The 18,066-nt window shown below is 46.2% G+C and overlaps 1 protein-coding gene across 4 annotated transcripts in view; it reads left to right on the plus strand.

Annotated features, from left to right (window-relative positions):
• nipal3 (NIPA like domain containing 3) overlaps positions 1 to 18,066 on the plus strand; it is a 97,301-nt gene that overhangs the window by 36,832 nt on the left and 42,403 nt on the right. For all 4 annotated transcript variants that reach the window (XM_078204083.1, XM_078204085.1, XM_078204084.1 and 1 more), the window contains 3 exons: positions 1,042 to 1,177; positions 10,673 to 10,761; positions 15,640 to 15,703. In XM_078204083.1, coding sequence (XP_078060209.1) covers positions 1,042 to 1,177; positions 10,673 to 10,761; positions 15,640 to 15,703 — 289 coding nt within the window. The remainder of the gene's footprint in view (positions 1 to 1,041; positions 1,178 to 10,672; positions 10,762 to 15,639; positions 15,704 to 18,066) is intronic.

An 18,066-nucleotide genomic window follows, 5' to 3' on the forward strand; every position in this document is an offset into this window, starting at 1 on the left:
TAACAACTGTACCTTAAAAGACTCCCACATGCCAGATGTGGATTTACCCTCAAACAGCCTCTCCCAATCAACAGCTGCCAATTTCTGCCTAATCCCATTAGGACTTAATTAATTCGGACCATCGAGTCTGCACCGACCACAATCCCACCCAGGCCCCATCCCCATAACTCCACACATCCACCCTGCTGGTCCCCCTGACATGAAGGGTCAATTTATCATGGCCAATCAACCTAACCCGCAGTGTGGGAGGGAACCGGAGCGCCTGGAGTAAACCCATGCAGACACGGAGAATGTGCAAATTCCTCACAGACACCCAAGGCCGGAATTGAACCCAGGTCCCTGATGCTGTGCGGCAGCAGTGCTAACCACTGTGTCACCGTGTGGAGTTATGTGCAGCCTGTGTTAACCCAGCGAGATAACTGTTCTAAGCTGTGTAATAAAATCCCTAAACTGCAGAGGGAGGCCATTCAGTCCAGCAAGTTTGCACCAACTCTCTGACAAAGTATGTAACCCATGCCTTCTCCCCCATCCTATCCCCGGAACTCTACAATTTACCATGGGTAATCCACCTAACTGGAACATCTTTGGAGTTTAGGAGAAAACCAAAGGAAACTCATGGAGATACAGGGAGAACGTGCAAACTCCACACAGACAGTGACCTGAGGAATCGAACCCAGGTCCCAGGCGCTGTGAAGCAGCAGTGCTAACCAGTGTAACTATATTGGTAACTCAGAATCATAAGGATTAAAAGATAAAGTCGCCATAGCCCCAGATGACCATAGGTTGCTCTGCCCCTTTGAAGGAGAGGGCTGACTGGCGGTGATTTAACCTGAGGATCACCACATTTCAAGCGAGGGGCAAGATTGAGAATAACCCCATGAGTCACCTCAGCTAGTACAGGAATTAAACCCACGCTGCTGGGGTGTCACATTACTTCACAAACGAGTCATCCAGCTATCTGACCCCCAAGCGTAAGGATCAGTGGCCATGTAACTGTACAGTTAGTACTCACACTGTTATTGTGTCATTTTACTCCTCCAGGGTCAGTGACTATTGTTGCAGCAAAAGGGGTCTCAGGAATGATCATTCTGTCGATCCAGGGGAACATACAGCTGACATATCCCATATTTTACGTGATGCTTGTGTGTATGATTGCAACAGCAGTTTATCAAGCAGCGTGAGTCAATGCCTTTATTCACCATTTGATGTTATGGATTTGCCATTGGGATTTATTCCCTCACTTTGAGCATTCCCCCGGGATTCGGTTTCTCGCTCTGAGCCGGGATTCAGCTCCTCGCTCTGAGCTGGGATTCGGCTCCTGGGATGCTGAGCCGGGATTCGGCTCCTGGGACGCTGAGCTGGGATTCGGCTCTTGTGCGGTTAAGTCCTTTACCCCTATTGAGTATTGTATATTTTGTGTGTGAGTCTTGTTGGTGTCTATGCTGTTCAATCAAGCAACCAACGAGGTAATTTTTGGAAGTCAGGTATTAACCTCCTGTCCTCCCACCATTCCCCTGCCCTATTGGTTTGAGTCAGTCTGATATTTGCTACCTTGCGAGAGTCTGGGTTTGATTTGATTTGATTTATTATTGTCACATGTATTAACATGCAGTGAAAAGTATTGTTTCTTGCGCGGTATACAGGCAAAGCATACCGTTCATAGAGAAGGAAACGAGAGAGTACAGAATGTAGTGTTGCAGTCATAGCTAGGGTTTAGAGAAAGATCAACTTAATGCGAGGTCTGACAGCAGCAGGGACGAAGCTGTTCTTGAGTCGGTTGGTACGTGACCTCAGACTTTTGTATCTTTTTCTGAAGGAAGAAGGTGGAAGAGAGAATCTCCAGGGTGAGTAGGGTCCTTAATTATGCTGGCTGCTTTGCCGAGGCAGCGGGAAGTGTAGACAGAGTCAATGGATGGGAGGCCGGTTTGCGTGATGGATTGGGCTACATTCATGACCTTCTGTAGTTCCTTGCAGTCTTGGGCAGAGCAGGAGCCACACCAAGCTGTGATACAACCAGAAAGAATGCTTTCTATGGTACATCCGTAAAGGTTGGTGAGAGTCGTAGCTGACATTCCAAATTTCCTTCGTCTTCTGAGAAAGTAGAGGCGTTGGTGGGATTTCTTATCTATAGTGTCGGCGGGACCAAGACAGGTTGTTGGTGATCTAGATACCGAAAAACTTGAAGCTCTCGACTCTTTCTACTTTGTCGCTGTTCATGTCGACAGGGGCATGTTCTCCTTTATGCTCCCTGAAGTTGATGACAATCTCCTTTGTTTTGTTGACATTGAGGGAAAGATTATTGTTGCCGCACCAGTTCACCAGATTGTCTATCTGGTGTTCTGGTGAAATTGGAATAAAATTCAGTAAAGGGCTGTGACATACCTTTGATATATCACTGTGTCCGACACAATTTCACTCCGTCAACACTGCCCCCACAACCTGCTGTTAGAGTAACAGTATGGACCATGAATACGCTGACAGCTAGCTTTATCTCTGCTCTCAGTCCCAGTTGATCAAATCCAACCTCTCGTTTGTTTTTCATAAAAACATTTTTCCATTCTCTTTGTATAAAGTTTTCATAGATATGGAAAGAAACCAGACTTGTGGTTTTAATAACTACCCGAGCATTTTGCAGCCAGTGAAGTGCTGTTGTAATGTACGAAACCAGGCAGCTAATATATGCACAGCAAACACTTGTGGAGAGCAATGCGATTGTGACCAGAATTTGTTTGCATGTTGTTAAATGAGGGATAAACATAAAGTCATAGAATTTTACTGCACAGAAAGAGGCCCTTTGGCCCATCCTGTCTGTGCCAGCCACCAAGATCATCTTTATTCTCATCCCATTTTCCAGCGCTTGATCCATAGCATTATATGCTGTGGTGTTTCAAGTGCTCATCAAAATGCTTCTGAGATGTTGTGAGGGTTCCCGCCTCTACCATCCTTTCAGGCAGTGAGTTCCAGATTCCCACCACCCTCTGGGTGAAAAAGTTTCTCCTCAAATCTTCTCTGAATCTCCTGCCCCTTACCTTAAATCTATGCCCCATCGTTATTGACCCCTCTGCTAAGGGAAATGTTTCTTCCTATCTATCCTATCCATGTCCCTCATAATTTTATACACCTAGATCATGTCCCCCTCAGCCTTTCCTGCTCTAAGGAAAACAACCCCAGCCTATCCAGCCTCTCTTCATAACTGGAACACTCCAGCCCAGGCAACATCCTGGTGAATCTCCTCTGCATCCTTTCCAGAGCAATCACATCCTTCCTATAGTGTGGCGACACAGTGCTGCAGCCTATTAAGCATTTTATACAACTCCATCATAACCTCCCTGCTCTTATATTCTAATAATGGGCTAACAAAGACAGATAACAAGGAGGAAAACCTTCTTTACTACCTTATTTCCTGCCTTGCTGCCTTCAGCAACTTATGGACCTGCACCCCAAGGTCCATCTGGTGCGCTGTGTCCTATCATTCATTGTCTATTCCCTTGCTTTGTTACTCCTCCCAAAAAGCATCACCTTACACTTTTCAGCGTTAAATTTCATTTGCAATTGTTCCGCCCGTCTAACCAGCCCGTCTATATCGTCCTGTAATCGAAGGGGAGCTTTTTACCACATCACCAATGGCTTCCAGTCACAAAACATCCTTCGAAGGGGTGACCTTATAGAGGTCTATAAAATAATGAGGGGCATAGGTCAGCTAGATAGTCAACATCTTTTCCCAAAGGTAGGGGAGTCTAAAACTAGAGGGCATAGGTTTAAGGTGAGAGGGGAGAAATACAAAAGATCACCCCTCAGCCTTCTACTTTCCAAAGAAAAAAGTCCCAATCTATCCAGCCTCTCCTTATAACTCAAACCATCAAGTCCCGGTAGCATCCTAGTAAATCTCTTCTACACTCTCTATTTTAATAATATCCTTTCTACAATAGGGTGACCAGAATTGTACACAGTATTCCAAGTGTGGCCTTACCAATGTCTTGTACAACTTCAACAAGACGTCCCAGCTCCTGTATTCAATGTTCTGACCGATGGAACCAAGCATGCCGAATGCCGCCTTCACCATTCTATCCACCTGTGACTCCACTTTCAAGGAGCTATGAACCTGTACCCCGAGATCTCTTTGTTCTGTAACTCTCCCCAATGCCGAATGCCTTGCTATTTACCACATCACCAATGGCTTCTAGTCACAAAACATCCTTCGACAATCATAAGAACATAAGAACATAAGAAATAGGAGCAGGAGTAGGCCATCTAGCCCCTCGAGCCTGCCCCGCCATTCAATAAGATCATGGCTGATCTGACGTGGATCAGTACCACTTACCCGCCTGATCCCCATAACCCTTAATTCCCTTACCGCTCAGGAATCCATCCATCCGCGCTTTAAGCATATTCAGCGAGGTAGCCTCCACCACCTCAGTGGGCAGAGAATTCCAGAGATTCACCACCCTCTGGGAGAAGAAGTTCCTCCTCAACTCTGTCTTAAACCGACCCCCCTTTATTTTGAGGCTGTGTCCTCTAGTTTTAACTTCCTTACTAAGTGGAAAGAATCTCTCCGCCTCCACCCTATCCAGCCCCCGCATTATCTTATAAGTCTCCATAAGATCCCCCCTCATCCTTCTAAACTCCAACGAGTACAAACCCAATCTCCTCAGCCTCTCCTCATAATCCAAACCCCTCATCTCCGGTATCAACCTGGTGAACCTTCTCTGCACTCCCTCCAATGCCAATATATCCTTCCTCATATAAGGGGACCAATACTGCACACAGTATTCCAGCTGCGGCCTCACCAATGCCCTGTACAGGTGCATCAAGACATCCCTGCTTTTATATTCTATCCCCCTCGCGATATAGGCCAACATCCCATTTGCCTTCTTGATCACCTGTTGTACCTGCAGACTGGGCTTTTGCGTCTCATGCACAAGGACCCCCAGGTCCCTTTGCACGGTAGCATGTTTTAATTTGTTTCCAATCACCCTGCCTCCTGCCATTTAACCAATGTTGGATCCAAATTCACATGAATCCCTTGGTCTCTTACCTTCTTAGAAACCCTACAATGCAGAAGGAGGCCATTCGGCCCATCGAGTCTGCACCGACCACAATCCCACCCTGCTAATCCCTCTAACCTACGCATCTCTGGACTCTAAGGGGCAATTTTTAACCTGGCCAATCAACCTAACCCGCACATCTTTGGACTGTGGGAGGAAACCGGAGCACCCAGAGGAAACCCACGCAGACGAGGAGAATGTGCAAACTCTGCACAAACAGTGACCCGAGCCGGGAATCGAACCTGGGACCCTGGAGCTGTGAAGCAGCAGTGCTAACCACTGTGCCGCCCCTTGATTAGTCCCCAACTGTTCATATTATTTATTAATGATTTGGAAGAGGGAACTAAATGTATTATCTCCAAATTTGCAGATGATACAAAGTTGGGTGGGAGGGGCAATGTTTTCACACAGAGGGTGGTGAGTGTCTGGAACAAGCAGCCAGAGGTAGTAGTAGAGGCGGGTACAATTTTATCTTTTAAAAAGCGTTTAGATAGTTACATGGGTACGATGGGTATAGAGGGATAAGGGCCAAATGTGGGCAATTGGGACCAGCTTAGGGGTTTAAAAAAAAGGGCAGCATGGACAAGTTGGGCCGAAGGGCCTGTTTCCATGCTGTGAAAACCTCTATGACTCTAACTGAGTTGAGGAGAAATTTCTTCACCCAGATGGTGGTGAATATGTAGAATTCACTACCACAGAAAATAGTTGAGGCCAAAATGTTGTGAGATCCCGAGAAGAAACTAAATATAGCTCTTGGGGCTGAAGGGATCATGGGATGTGGGAGGGGGAAGGAGGGGATAATGAATTTGTTGATCGGCCGTGTTCAAAATGAATGGCAGAGCAGGCTTGAAGGGCAGAATGGTCTACTCCTGCTTCTATGTTTCTGTTTCTCCCATGAGGGACCTTGTCAAAAGCTTTACTGAAGTCCATCTAGATGACATCAACTGCACTGCCCTTATCTACACATTGTGAGGGTCTCGGATCAGACCCCCAAATTACATTAGGAAGCCAGACAGACCCTCATTTTTTCTATTTTGTCATAAATGTGAGGATAGGATATTTCTTTCCAGGCGTGTTTCCGCTGTCAAAGTATGGATCTTTTATAGTAAAACAAACTCTATTTAATAACAGTTTAAATGTAACTCTTAACAAATGAATCAGCTTAACCATTAACAGTTGAACAACCTTTAAAAATGTAAGGAAACAACTTTACTTTCTAGCTTATAACTGTTCCAGTTAGAAATAAGCCACATTCAGGCATGGATCACTTTTAAATAAATAGTTTGTAAACCCAAGTATACTTGCTTTAACATTTATTAACAGCCTTGGAACTTTCAGAGAGAGTGAGAAAGTTCCAGAAGCCTGCAAAATCTTTCCAACTGCAAGCAGGCTTCAGCTGAAACTGCTTTCTGCAAAAGCTTTCTTCCTTTCTGCAACAGATCCAGCTCTGTACATTAACCACATCATACGTGACCCTGTCAATCACTAATCTGAAATCCCAGGGGAACGTAAGTAAACAGAAGTCTATTAGCTCTACTTAATCACTTATCCTACTCTCCCAAAATGCATTCCAGGCAGACATAACGACTGCCTGTAGCATAAAGCTGATTTTTAAAAAAACATTAAAAAGCTACATATGTAAATAAAATATATATGTTGTACTACCTAGTCGCCTCCTCCAAAATTCAATCTGATTCATTAAACATGACAAAGCCATGCTGACTATCCTTAATTAATCCTTGTCTCTCCAAGTAAAGATTAATTCTGTCCCTCAGAACTTTTACCAACAATTTCCCTACCAGTGTTCTATTCTCTCTGCACAGATGCTGTCAGATCTGCTGAGATTTTTGAGCATTTTTTTTGTTTCAGAATTCGGCATCTGCAGTTTTTTGCCTTTATCCCAACCACTGATGATAGACTCATTGGCCTGTAATCACCTGCTTTGTCCCCATTTCCCTTCTTGAATAATAGTACCATATTAGCTGTCCTCCAATCCTCTGGCACCTTTCCTGTAGTAAGAGTTTTAACAACACCAGGTTAAAGTCCAACAGGTTTATTTGGTAGCAAATGCCATTAGCTTTCGGAGCGCTGCCCCATCGTCAGCTAATGGCATTTGCTACCAAATAAACCTGTTGGACTTTAACGTGGTGTTGTTAAAACTCTTACTGTGTTTACCCCAGTCCAACGCTGGCATCTCCACATCATGACCTTTCCTGTGACCAGAGAGGATTTGAAAATTAGCATCCGAGCCCCTACAATCTCCTCCCTTGCCTCGCACAGCAGCCTAGGATACATCTCACCTGGGCTGGAGATTTATTCACTTTTAAGCCACTAAAACTGCCCTGTGAATGTTAATCTGTTGAATTATATCACAGTCCCCCTCCCTGCTTTCTACACCTACATCGTCCTTCTCCGTAGTGAACACAGATGCAAAATACTCATTTAGTCTTTTGGCTCCACAAACGGATTGCCACTTTGGTCCCTAATGGGCCCGACTCTTTCCCTGGTTACCGTCTTGCCCTTAATATACTTATAAAACAACTTGGGATTTTCTGTTATTTTGCCTGCCAGTGCTTTTTCATGCCAGTTTTTGCTCACCCAATTTCTTCTTTAAGTATCCTCCTGCATTTTCTATACTCGTCTATGGCAACCACTGTTTTCAGCCCCATGAATCTGCCGTAAGCCTTTTTTTCCTGATCCAATCCTGGGTTCGCTGTACCTTTTGGTCCCATCCATGACCTTTACAGGAACATGTTGAACATGTGAGTACAAAACTGGCTCGGTCAAAGAAGACAGAGGGTAGCAGTGGAAGGGTGCGTTTTTGAATGGAGGGCTGTGACAAGTGGCGTTCTTCAGGGATCAGTGCTGGGACCTTTGCTGTTTGTAATATATATAAATGATTTGGAGGAAAATGTAACTGGTTTGATTAGTAAGTTTGCGGACGACACAAAGGTTGGTGGATTTGCGGAGAGCGATGAGGACCATCAGAGGATACAGCAGGATATAGATCAGTTGGAGACTTGGGCGGAGAGATGGCAGATGGAGTTTAATCCGGACAAATGTGAGGTAATGCATTTTGGAAGGTCTAATACAGATAGGAAATATACAGTAAATGGCAGAACCCTTAAGAATATTGATAGGCAAAGGGATCTGGGTGTACAGGTACACAGGTCACTGAAAGTGGCAATGCAGGTGGAGAAGGTAGTCAAGAAGACATACGGCATGCTTGTCTTCAGCAGCCGGTGCATTGAGTTTAAAAATTGGCAAGTCATGTTGCAGCTTTATAGAACCTTAGTTAGGCCACACTTGGAATATAGTGTTCAATTCTGGTCGCCACACTACCAGAAGGATGTGGAGTCTTTGGAGAGGGTACAGAAAAGATTTACCATGGATGTTGCCTGGTATGGAGGGCATTAGCTATGAGGAGAGGTTGGAGAAACTTGGTTTGTTCTCACTGGAACAACGGAGGTTGAGAGGTAACCTGATAGAAGTCTACAAGATTATGAGAGGCATGGACGGAGTGGATAGTCAGAAGCTTTTTCCCAGGGTGGAAGAGTCAATTACTAGGGGGCATAGATTTAAGGTGCGAGGGGCAAGGTTTAAAGGAGATGTACGAGGCAGATTTTTTACACAGAGAGTAGTGGGTGCCTGGAGAGGTAGTTGCCGGGGGAGGTAGTGGAAACGGATACGGTAATGACTTTTAAGGGGCGTCTTGACAAATACATGAATAGGATGGGAATAGAGGGATATGGTCCGCGGAAGGGTAGGGGGTTTTAGTTAAGTGAGGCAGCATGGTCGGTGCAGGCTTGGAGGGTTGAAGGGCCTGTTCCTGTGCTGTAATTTTCTTTGTTCTTTGTTCTATGTGCTCTCTCTTTCCTTTTTGAATGACTCCCACTGTTCCGATGTGGACTTTCCAACAACTAGCTGCTCCCAGTCCACTTTGGCCCATCCCTGTCATACCGTGTTAAAGCTACCGTGTTAAAGATACCGTGCCGGGAGGTACTGTGCCAAAATCGGCCTTCCCCGAGTTCAGAATCATAAATTCCAGAACCCTGAGGAGATTCCCCTTCTCTTCAGATTGGTACTATGAGTTTATTTACATCAACTTCAGACAGATGGGGCCTGGGTTTAACATCACACCTGGAAGAATATATCTCTGACATTACAGCACTCCATCCGTACTGCACTGAAGTGTCAGCCTTGATTTCTGTACTCGAGCCTAGGATTGGGACTTTAACCAGAACCTTGTAACTCAGAGGCACGAATGCTACCAACTGAGCCACAGCTCAGGCTTGTAGAAGTGAACTGAATGGGACAGTGCATCCCTGTCTGCCCTTTCATGCTCTGGGACAGTGGATCTCTGCCCATCCTCTTGTGCTCTGGGACAGTGAGCCTCTATCTGTCTGGTTGTCCTTGAGACAGTGGATCTCTGTCTGCCATCTCGCGCACTGAGACAGTAGATCGCCATCTGTCCTCTTGCACTCTGGGACAATGGGTCACAGTCATCTCATGCTCTGGGCTGGGGGGGTGGGGGGTCACTGTCTGTCTCCTCATGCTTTGGGTCAGTGGGTCACAGTCCTTTGCGCTCTGGGACAGTGGGTCACTGTCCATCCCCTTCTCCTCTGGGACAGTGGGTCACTGTCCATCCCCTTCTCCTCTGGGACAGTGGATCACTGTCTATCCTTTCTCGCTCTGGGACAGTGGGTCACTGTCTATCCTTTCTCGCTCTGGGACAGTGGATCACTGTCTATCCTTTCTCGCTCTGGGACAGTGGATCACTGTCTATCCTTTCTCGCTCTGGGACAGTGGATCACTGTCTATCCTTTCTCGCTCTGGGACAGTGGATCACTGTCTATCCTTTCTCGCTCTGGGACGGTGGATCACTGTCAATCGTCTCGTGCTCTGGGACAGTGGATCATTGTCTATCCTCTCTCACTCTGGGACAGTGGGTAACTGTCTATCCTCTCTCCCTCTGGGACAGTGGGTCACTGTCTATCCTCTCTCGCTCTGAGACAGTGGGTCACAGTCTATCCTCTCTCGCTCTGGGACAGTGGGTCACAGTCTATCCTCTCTCGCTCTGGGACAGTGGGTCACAGTCTATCCTCTCTCGCTCTGGGACAGTGGGTCACTGTCTATCCTCTCGCTTTGGGACAGTGGTCACTGTCTATCCTCTCGCTCTGGGACAGTGGATCACTGTCTATCCTTTCTCGCTCTAGATAGTGGGTCACAGTCTATCCTCTCTCGCTCTGGGACAGTGGGTCACTGTCTATCCTCTCTCGCTTTGGGACAGTGGTCACTGTCTATCCTCTCTCGCTCTGGGACAGTGGATCACTGTCTATCCTTTCTTGCTCTAGACAGTGGGTCACTGTCTATCCTCTCTCGCTCTGGGACAGTGGGTCACTGTCTATCCTCTCTCGCTCTGGGACAGTGGGTCACTGTCTATCCTCTCTCGCTCTGGGACAGTGGGTCACTGTCTATCCTTTCTCGCTCTAGACAGTGGGTCACTGTCTATCCTCTCTGGGATGGTGTGTCAGATAAATGATGTGGGAAATTTTGTTTGTCAGGACACTGTGTGAGAGCTTGGTTTTGGGAATCTGATGCTGAAACTGTTCTTTGTTTTATTGAAGGTTTCTACATGAGGTGTCTAAGTTATATGATGCATCCCAGATTGCCAGCCTCAGCTACGTTCTCTCTACGATAATTGCTGTCATTGCTGGTGAGTATCTGTGCAGGCTAATGAGTATCTGATGTAACAGCGAGCCTGGGGGTTACTGAGAAGTCTGGGAGTGGGATATCAGCCTCCAGTGATTGGTGTGGAGTCTGGGAGTGGGATATCAGCCTCCCAGGCTGATATCCCACTCCTGATTCACCTATCAGGAAGCAGTCGTGTAGTGGTGTTTCACTGGGCCAGTAATCCCGAGACCCAGAGTGACAGATGGGCTAACAGGGGATACCAGCAGCAGCAGCCAAAGCAGTGGCACCCGGCTGGCTCTGTTGTTAAGCAGGGAGGGACAAAGAGGACTAGAGCAATAGTTATAGGGGACTCTATAGTTAGGGGTGCTGATAGGCATTTCTGTGGATGTGAAAGAGACTCCAGGATGGTCTGTTGCCTCCCTGGTGCCAGGGTCCAGGATGTCTCTGAACGGACAGAAAGCATTCTGAAGGGAGAGGATGAACAGCCAGAGGTACATATTGGTACTAATGACATAAGCAGGAAGAGTGATGAGGTCCTGCAGCAGCAGTTTAGGGAGTTAGGTAGAAAGTTAAAAAGCAGGACCTCTCGGGTTGTAATCTCAGGATTACTCCCTGTGCCACATGCCAGTGAGGCGAGGAATAGGAAGATATTACAGCTCAGCACGTGGCTAAACAGCTGGTGTAGGAGGGAGGGTTTCAGATATCTGGACCATTGAGGTTTCTTATGGGGCAGGTGGGACCTGTACAAGAAGGACAGGTTGCATCTAAACTGGAAGGGCACAAATATTCTGACCGGGAGGTTTGTTAGTGTCACACGGGAGGATTTAAATTAGTTTGGCAGGGGGGTGGGAACCAAATCAAAGGTGAATTAGCTGAAGGGGAACGAGAGAGTAGGGCCAGTAAGACTCAGAGAAACAGCAGGCAGGGTGGGATTGCAAATCAATGAGAGTCTGGTGGACTGAAGTGCATTTGTTTCAATGCGAGAAGTGTAACAGGTGAGGCAGATGAACTTAGAGCTTGGATTAGTACTTGCAACTATGATGTTGTTGCCATTACAGAGACTTGGTTAAGGGAAGGACGGGATTGGCAGCTGAACATTCCAGGATACAGATGTTTCAGGCAGGATAGAGGGGATGTAAAAAGGGTGGGGGAGTTGCACTACTGGTTAAGGAGAATATCACAGCTGTACTCCGGGAGGACACCTCGGAGGGCTCATACAGCGAGGCAATATGGAGGCAATAGGGGCGGCACGGTAGCACAGTGGTTAGCACTGCTGCTTCACAGCTCCAGGGTCCCGGGTTCGATTCCTGGCTCGGGTCACTGTCTGTGTGGAGTTTGCACATTCTCCTCGTGTTTGCGTGGGTTTCCTCCGGGTGCTCCGGTTTCCTCCCACAGTCCAAAGATGTGCGGGTTAGGTTGATTGGCCAGGTTGAAATTGCCCCTGAGATGCGTAGGTTAGAGGGATTAGCGGGTAAATATGTGGGGGTAGGGCCTGGGTGGGATTGTGGTCGGTGCAGACTCGATGGGCCAAATGGCCTCCTTCTGCACTGTAGGGTTTCTATGAATATTCTTTCTATGAATATGGGTAGAGCTCAGGAATAGGAAAGGTGCAGTCACAATGTTGGGGTTTACTATAGGCCATCCAACTGCCAGCGGGAGATTGAGGAACAGATATGTTAATATTCTAAATTGGGGCAAGGCCAATTTTGATGGTATCAGGCAGGAACTTTCAAAAGTTAATTGAGGGAGTCTGTGGGAAGGAAAAGGGACGTCTGGTAAGTGGCACGCTTTCAAAAGTGTGTTAACCAGGGTTCAGGGTAAGCACATTCCTCTTAGAGTGAAGGGCAAGGCTGGCAGAAGTCGGGAACCCTGGATGACTCGGGAAATTGAGACCCTGGTCAAGAAGAAGAAAGAGGCACATGATGTGCATAGGCAGCTGGGATCAAGTGAATCTCTTGAAGAGTATAGGGGGTGTAGGAGTAGAGTTAAGAGAGAAATCAGGATGGCAAATAGGGGACACGAAATTGTTTTGGCAGATAAGACAAAGGTGAATCCAAAGAGCTTCTACAAATACATAAAGAGCAAAAGAGTAACAAGGGAGAAAGTAGGGCCTCTTAAGTATCAACAAGGTAATCTATGTGCGGATCCACAAGAGATGGGTGAGATCCTAAATGAATATTTCTCATCAGTATTTACTGTTGAGAAAAGCATGGATGTGAGGGAACTTGGGGAGTTAAAATATTGATGTCGTGAGGAGTGTACATATTACAGAGAAGGAGGTGCTGGAAGTCTTAAAGCGCATCAAGGTAGATAAATCTGCGGGACTTGATGAGGGAGGATGTTGTGGGAGGCTAGGGAGGAAATTGCGGGTCCCCTAGTCGAGATATTTGAATTATCGATAGTCACGGGTGAGGTGCTTGAAGATTGGAGAGTGGCAAATGTTGTGCCTTTGTTTAAAAAGGGCTGCAGGGAAAAGCCTGGGAACTACAGGCCAGTTAGCCTCACATCTGTGGTGGATAAATTGTTGGAAGGTATTTTGAGAGACAGGATCTACAGGCATTTAGAGATGCAAGGACTTATTAGGGACAGTCAGCATGGCTTTGTGAGTGGAAAATCATGTCTCACAAATTTGATTGAGGTTTTTGAAGGGGTAACTAAGAAGGTAGATGAGGCAGTGCAGTTGATGTTGTCTACATGGACTTTAGCAAGGCCTTTGACAATGTACCGCATGATAGGTTGTTGCATGAATATAAATCTCACGGGATCCAGGGTGAGGTATCTAAATGGATACAAAATTGGCTTCTTGACAGAACAGTAAGAAGTCTCACAACACCAGGTTAAAGTCCAACAGGTTTATTTGGTAGCAAATACCATAAGCTTTCGGAGCAATGCTCCTTCGTCAGATGGAGTGGTCTCTGTTCTCAAACAGGGCACAGACACAGGCACTTCTTGACAGAAGCCAGAGGGTGGTTGTAGAGAGTTGTTTTTCAAACTGGAGGCCTGTGACCAGCGGTGTGCCTCAGGGATCAGTGCTGGGCCACTGTTATTTGTCATTTATATTAATGATTTGGATGCGAATCTAGGGGGCATGGTTAGTAAGTTTGGCGATGACACCAAGATTGGTGGCATGGTGGACAGCGAGGAAGGTTATCTCCAATTGCAGCAGGATCTTGATCAATTGGGCCAGTGGGCTGACGAATGGCAGATGGAGTTTAATTTAGACAAATGCGAGGTAATGCATTTTGGTAGATTGAACCAGGGCAGGACTTACTCTGTTAATAGTAGGGCGAGAGTTGGGGAGAGTTACAGAACAAAGAGATCTCGGGGTACATGTTCATAGCTCCTTGAAAGTGGAGTCACAGGTGGACAGAGTGGTGAAGAAGGCATTCGGCATGCTTGGTTTCATCGGTCAGAACATTGAATACAGGAGTTGGGACGTCTTGTTGAAGTTGTACAAGACGTAAGGCCACACTTGGAATACTCTGTGCAATTCTGGTCACCCTGTTATAGAAAGGATATTATTAAACTAGAAAGAGTGCAGAAAAGATTTACTAGGATGCTACCAGGACTTGATGGTGAGTGTCTGGAACAAGCTGCCAGCGGTAGTAGTAGAGGTGGGTACAATTTTATCTTTTAAAAAGCATTTAGATAGTTACATGGGTACGATGGGTATAGAGGGTATAGAGGGATATGGGCCAAATGCGGGCAATTGGGATTAGTTTAGGGGTTTTAAAGAAATGGGTGGCATGGACAAGTTGGGCCAAAGGGCCTGTTTCCATGCTGTAAACCTCTGACTCTATGTAGGTAGATTTTGGCAAGGTGTAAAAGTAACAGGGTTGTTGTGGTGGGAGATTTTAATTTCCCCTATATTGACTGGGACTCAGTGCGAGAGGCGTGGATGGGACAGAGTTTGTAAGGAGAATTCAGGAGGGCTTCCTGGAACAGTATGTAGATAGTCCAAGTAGGGAAGGGGCCATACTGGACCTGGTATTGGGGAATAAGCCCGGCCAGGTGGTCGATGTTTCAGTAGGGGAGCAGTTCGGGAACAGTGACCACAGTTCAGTAAGCTTTGAGGTACTGATGGATAAAGATAACTGTAGCCCGCAAGTTAAGGTGCTAAATTGGGGGAAGGCGAATTACAACAATATTAGGCAGGAACTGAAGAATGTAGATTGGGGGCAGATGTTTGAGAGCAAATCAACATTTGGCATGTGGGAGGCTTTCAAGTGTAAGTTGATTGGGATTCAGGACCGACACATTCCTGTAAGGATGAAGGATAAGTATGGCAAGTTTTGGGAACCTTGGATAACACGAGATATTGTGAACCTAGTCAAAGAGAAAAAGGAAGCATTGGCGAAACTTGGTTTGTTCTCACTGGAACCACGGAGGTTGAGGGGAGACCTGATAGAAGTCTACAAGATTATGAGAGGCGTGGATAGTCAGAAGCTTTTTCCCAGGGTGGAAGAGTCAATTACTAGGGGGCATGGGTTTAAGGTGCGAGAGGCAAGGTTTAAAGGAGATGTACGAGGCAGATTTTTTTTACAGAGTAATGCGAGGCAACACACCATCCTGGAGTCTCGATCACGGTTGCAGAAAGGCCTGTCTGTGCCTCTAACTAGTGAGTCCCCTGTTACTACTGCTCGCTTGCTCTTTGCCTGACCCTGCTCTACAGCAGAACCAGGTGTGGTGCCACAGACCTGGCTGCTGCTGGTATCTTCCCCTGAGAGGCCAAGTCCCTCAACAGTATCCAAAATGCATGTGGATGGATTGGAAATTTGGGTGAGGATTGTCCAGGATGAAGGAGATTGAGTGTGGATTGGTTGGGGAATGGGGTCTTGGGGAGTGAGTTGTGAAGGTACATTGTTGTCTGCTCCATTCTGATTGGTTTGTTTTATTTTAGGGGCCACTTTCTATTTGGAGTTCAGAGGTACAGATGCTCTTCATATCTGCATGTTCATCTTTGGGTAGGTTGATGTTCACACACACTTGTCTCTTGCTGTAACAGAGCCCAGAAACACCAACTGATTCCTAGTTTATTTACACAACTACATGATTGACTGAACAGTGTCCTCTGAAATGGCCCAAGTACGACGCTCAGCTCAAGGGAAACAATGCTGCCCTAGTCAGCGAAGTCCAGGCCACATCTCACCAAAGAGTAAGAAAGGAGAAGATTGAGAACCTAATGATGCTGGCTACCAGATTGGCAAATGGAAAGTAAATGGAGCAGATAAGAATGTCAAAACTGCACACAGTCTCCAGGTGTGGCCTCACCAACGTCCTATACAATTGCAGTGAAACATCTCTCTTTCCATACTCAAATCTTCTCGCTATGAAGGCCAACATACCATTTGCCTTCTTTACTGACTGCTGTACCTGTGTGCTTACTCTCAGCGACTGATACATGAGGATACCAAGGTCTCACTGAGTATCCACCTCTCTCAAGTTACACCCATTTAAGTGATAACCTTGTCTTCCTATTATTGCTACTGAAGTGGATAACCTCACATTTATCCACATTGTACCTCCTCTGCCATGCATATGCCCACACACTCATCCTTTCCAAATCATGCAAAAGCTTCTCTGCATCCTCCTCACAGCTCACCCTCCCACCCAACTTTGTATCATCTGCAAATTTGGAGATAATACATTCAGTTCCCTCTTCCAAAACAATATTTAATGTGAGCAATTGGGAACCTAGCACAGAGGCCTACGGAACCCCACTTGTCACTGCCTGCCAATAAGAAAAAGACCCATTTATGCCAACTCTTTGCTTCCTGCCTGCTAACGAGCTCACGACACTACCCATAATCCTATGCGCTTTAACTTTACATAGTTGTCTGCTATATGAGACGTTGGTGAAAGCCTTCTGAAAGTCTAAATAAACCACATCCACTGGTTCTCCTTGGTTAGCTCTACTAGTTACATCCTCAAAGAATTCCAATAGATTCGTCATGCATGATTTCCTCTTTGTAACTCCATGCTGACTTCTGATGATACCACTGCCTTCCAAATGCTGAGTTATGGAATCCTTGATAATAGACTCTCGCAACTTCCCCAGTACTGACATTAGACTCCTGGTCTACAGTCCCCTGTTTTATCTCTACTTCCCTTTTTGAATAACGGGCTTATATTAACTACTCTCCAATCTCTAGGAACCAATTCAGAGTCCAAAGAATTTTGGAAAATGGGCCAAATGGCCTCCTCCTGCACTGCAGGATTCTATGAAAATGACCACCAATGGATCTCCTATTTCCAGGGCCACTTTCTTAGGTACTTTGGGATGGAGATTATCAGGCCCTGGAGATTTATCCACCTTCAATCCCAACAATTCCCCCAAAACCATTTCTCTACTAATACTGATTTTCTTCAGCTCCTCAATAAAACGTGTTTGTCTCAGTACTTCTGTCATATTATTCATGTCTTCCTTTGTGAAGACAGAAGCAAAGCACGAATTTAATTCCTCAGCCATTTCTTTGTGCCTCGTTATGAATTCTCCTCTTTCTGACTGTAACATGAGCGACTTGGCTGTACAGGAGGGGGGAGGGGGGGTGGGGAGGAAGTCAGGGAGAACAATAGTGATAGGCGATTCATTAATTAGGGGAACAGACAGGCGTTTCTTTGGCCGTAGATGTGACTGCAGGATGGAATGTTGCCTCCCTGATGCCAGGGTCAAGGATGTCACAAAGCAGCAGCAGGACATTGTGCTGGGGGAGGGTGAACACAGTAAGAGTTTTAACAACACCAGGTTAAAGTCCAACAGGTTTATTTGGGAGCAAATACCATTAGCTTTCGGAGCACTGCTCCTTCATCAGATGGAGTGGAAATCTGCCACACAGCCAGAGTTCACAGTTCACATTGTGACCAATGATTAAGGGAGGATGGGGAATGTGATCCTGCAATCAGAATTTAGGGAGCTTGGTAGAAAAGCAGCAAGCAGGATCTCAAATATAGTAATCTCCAGATTACTCTCAGTGCCACATGTAAGTGAGTACAAAAATAGGAGGGTAAGGCAGATGAATGTGTGGCTGGAAAGATGGTGCAGGAGGGAGGGCTTTACATTCCTGGGACGCTGGGACTGGGGAAATGGCACCTGAACAGAGCTGGGAGTGAGTTCCTTGCTAGTGCTGTTGGAAAGCTTCAAACTAACTCAGCAGGGGGTTTGGGAACCAAGAGGAAATATTTGAGAGGAATACCAGGATGCACAAAATACTGAGAGGGATAGATAGCACTAGGATAGAGAATAGTAAGTTAATAAGTGAAGTCAGAGTAAGGGATAAAGTAATGACCTCTAAATCAGGGTCATTGGGTATTTATTTGAATGCACGGA

Source organism: Mustelus asterias, unplaced genomic scaffold (assembly GCF_964213995.1).
Source record: "Mustelus asterias unplaced genomic scaffold, sMusAst1.hap1.1 HAP1_SCAFFOLD_259, whole genome shotgun sequence".
Taxonomy (NCBI): domain Eukaryota; kingdom Metazoa; phylum Chordata; class Chondrichthyes; order Carcharhiniformes; family Triakidae; genus Mustelus; species Mustelus asterias.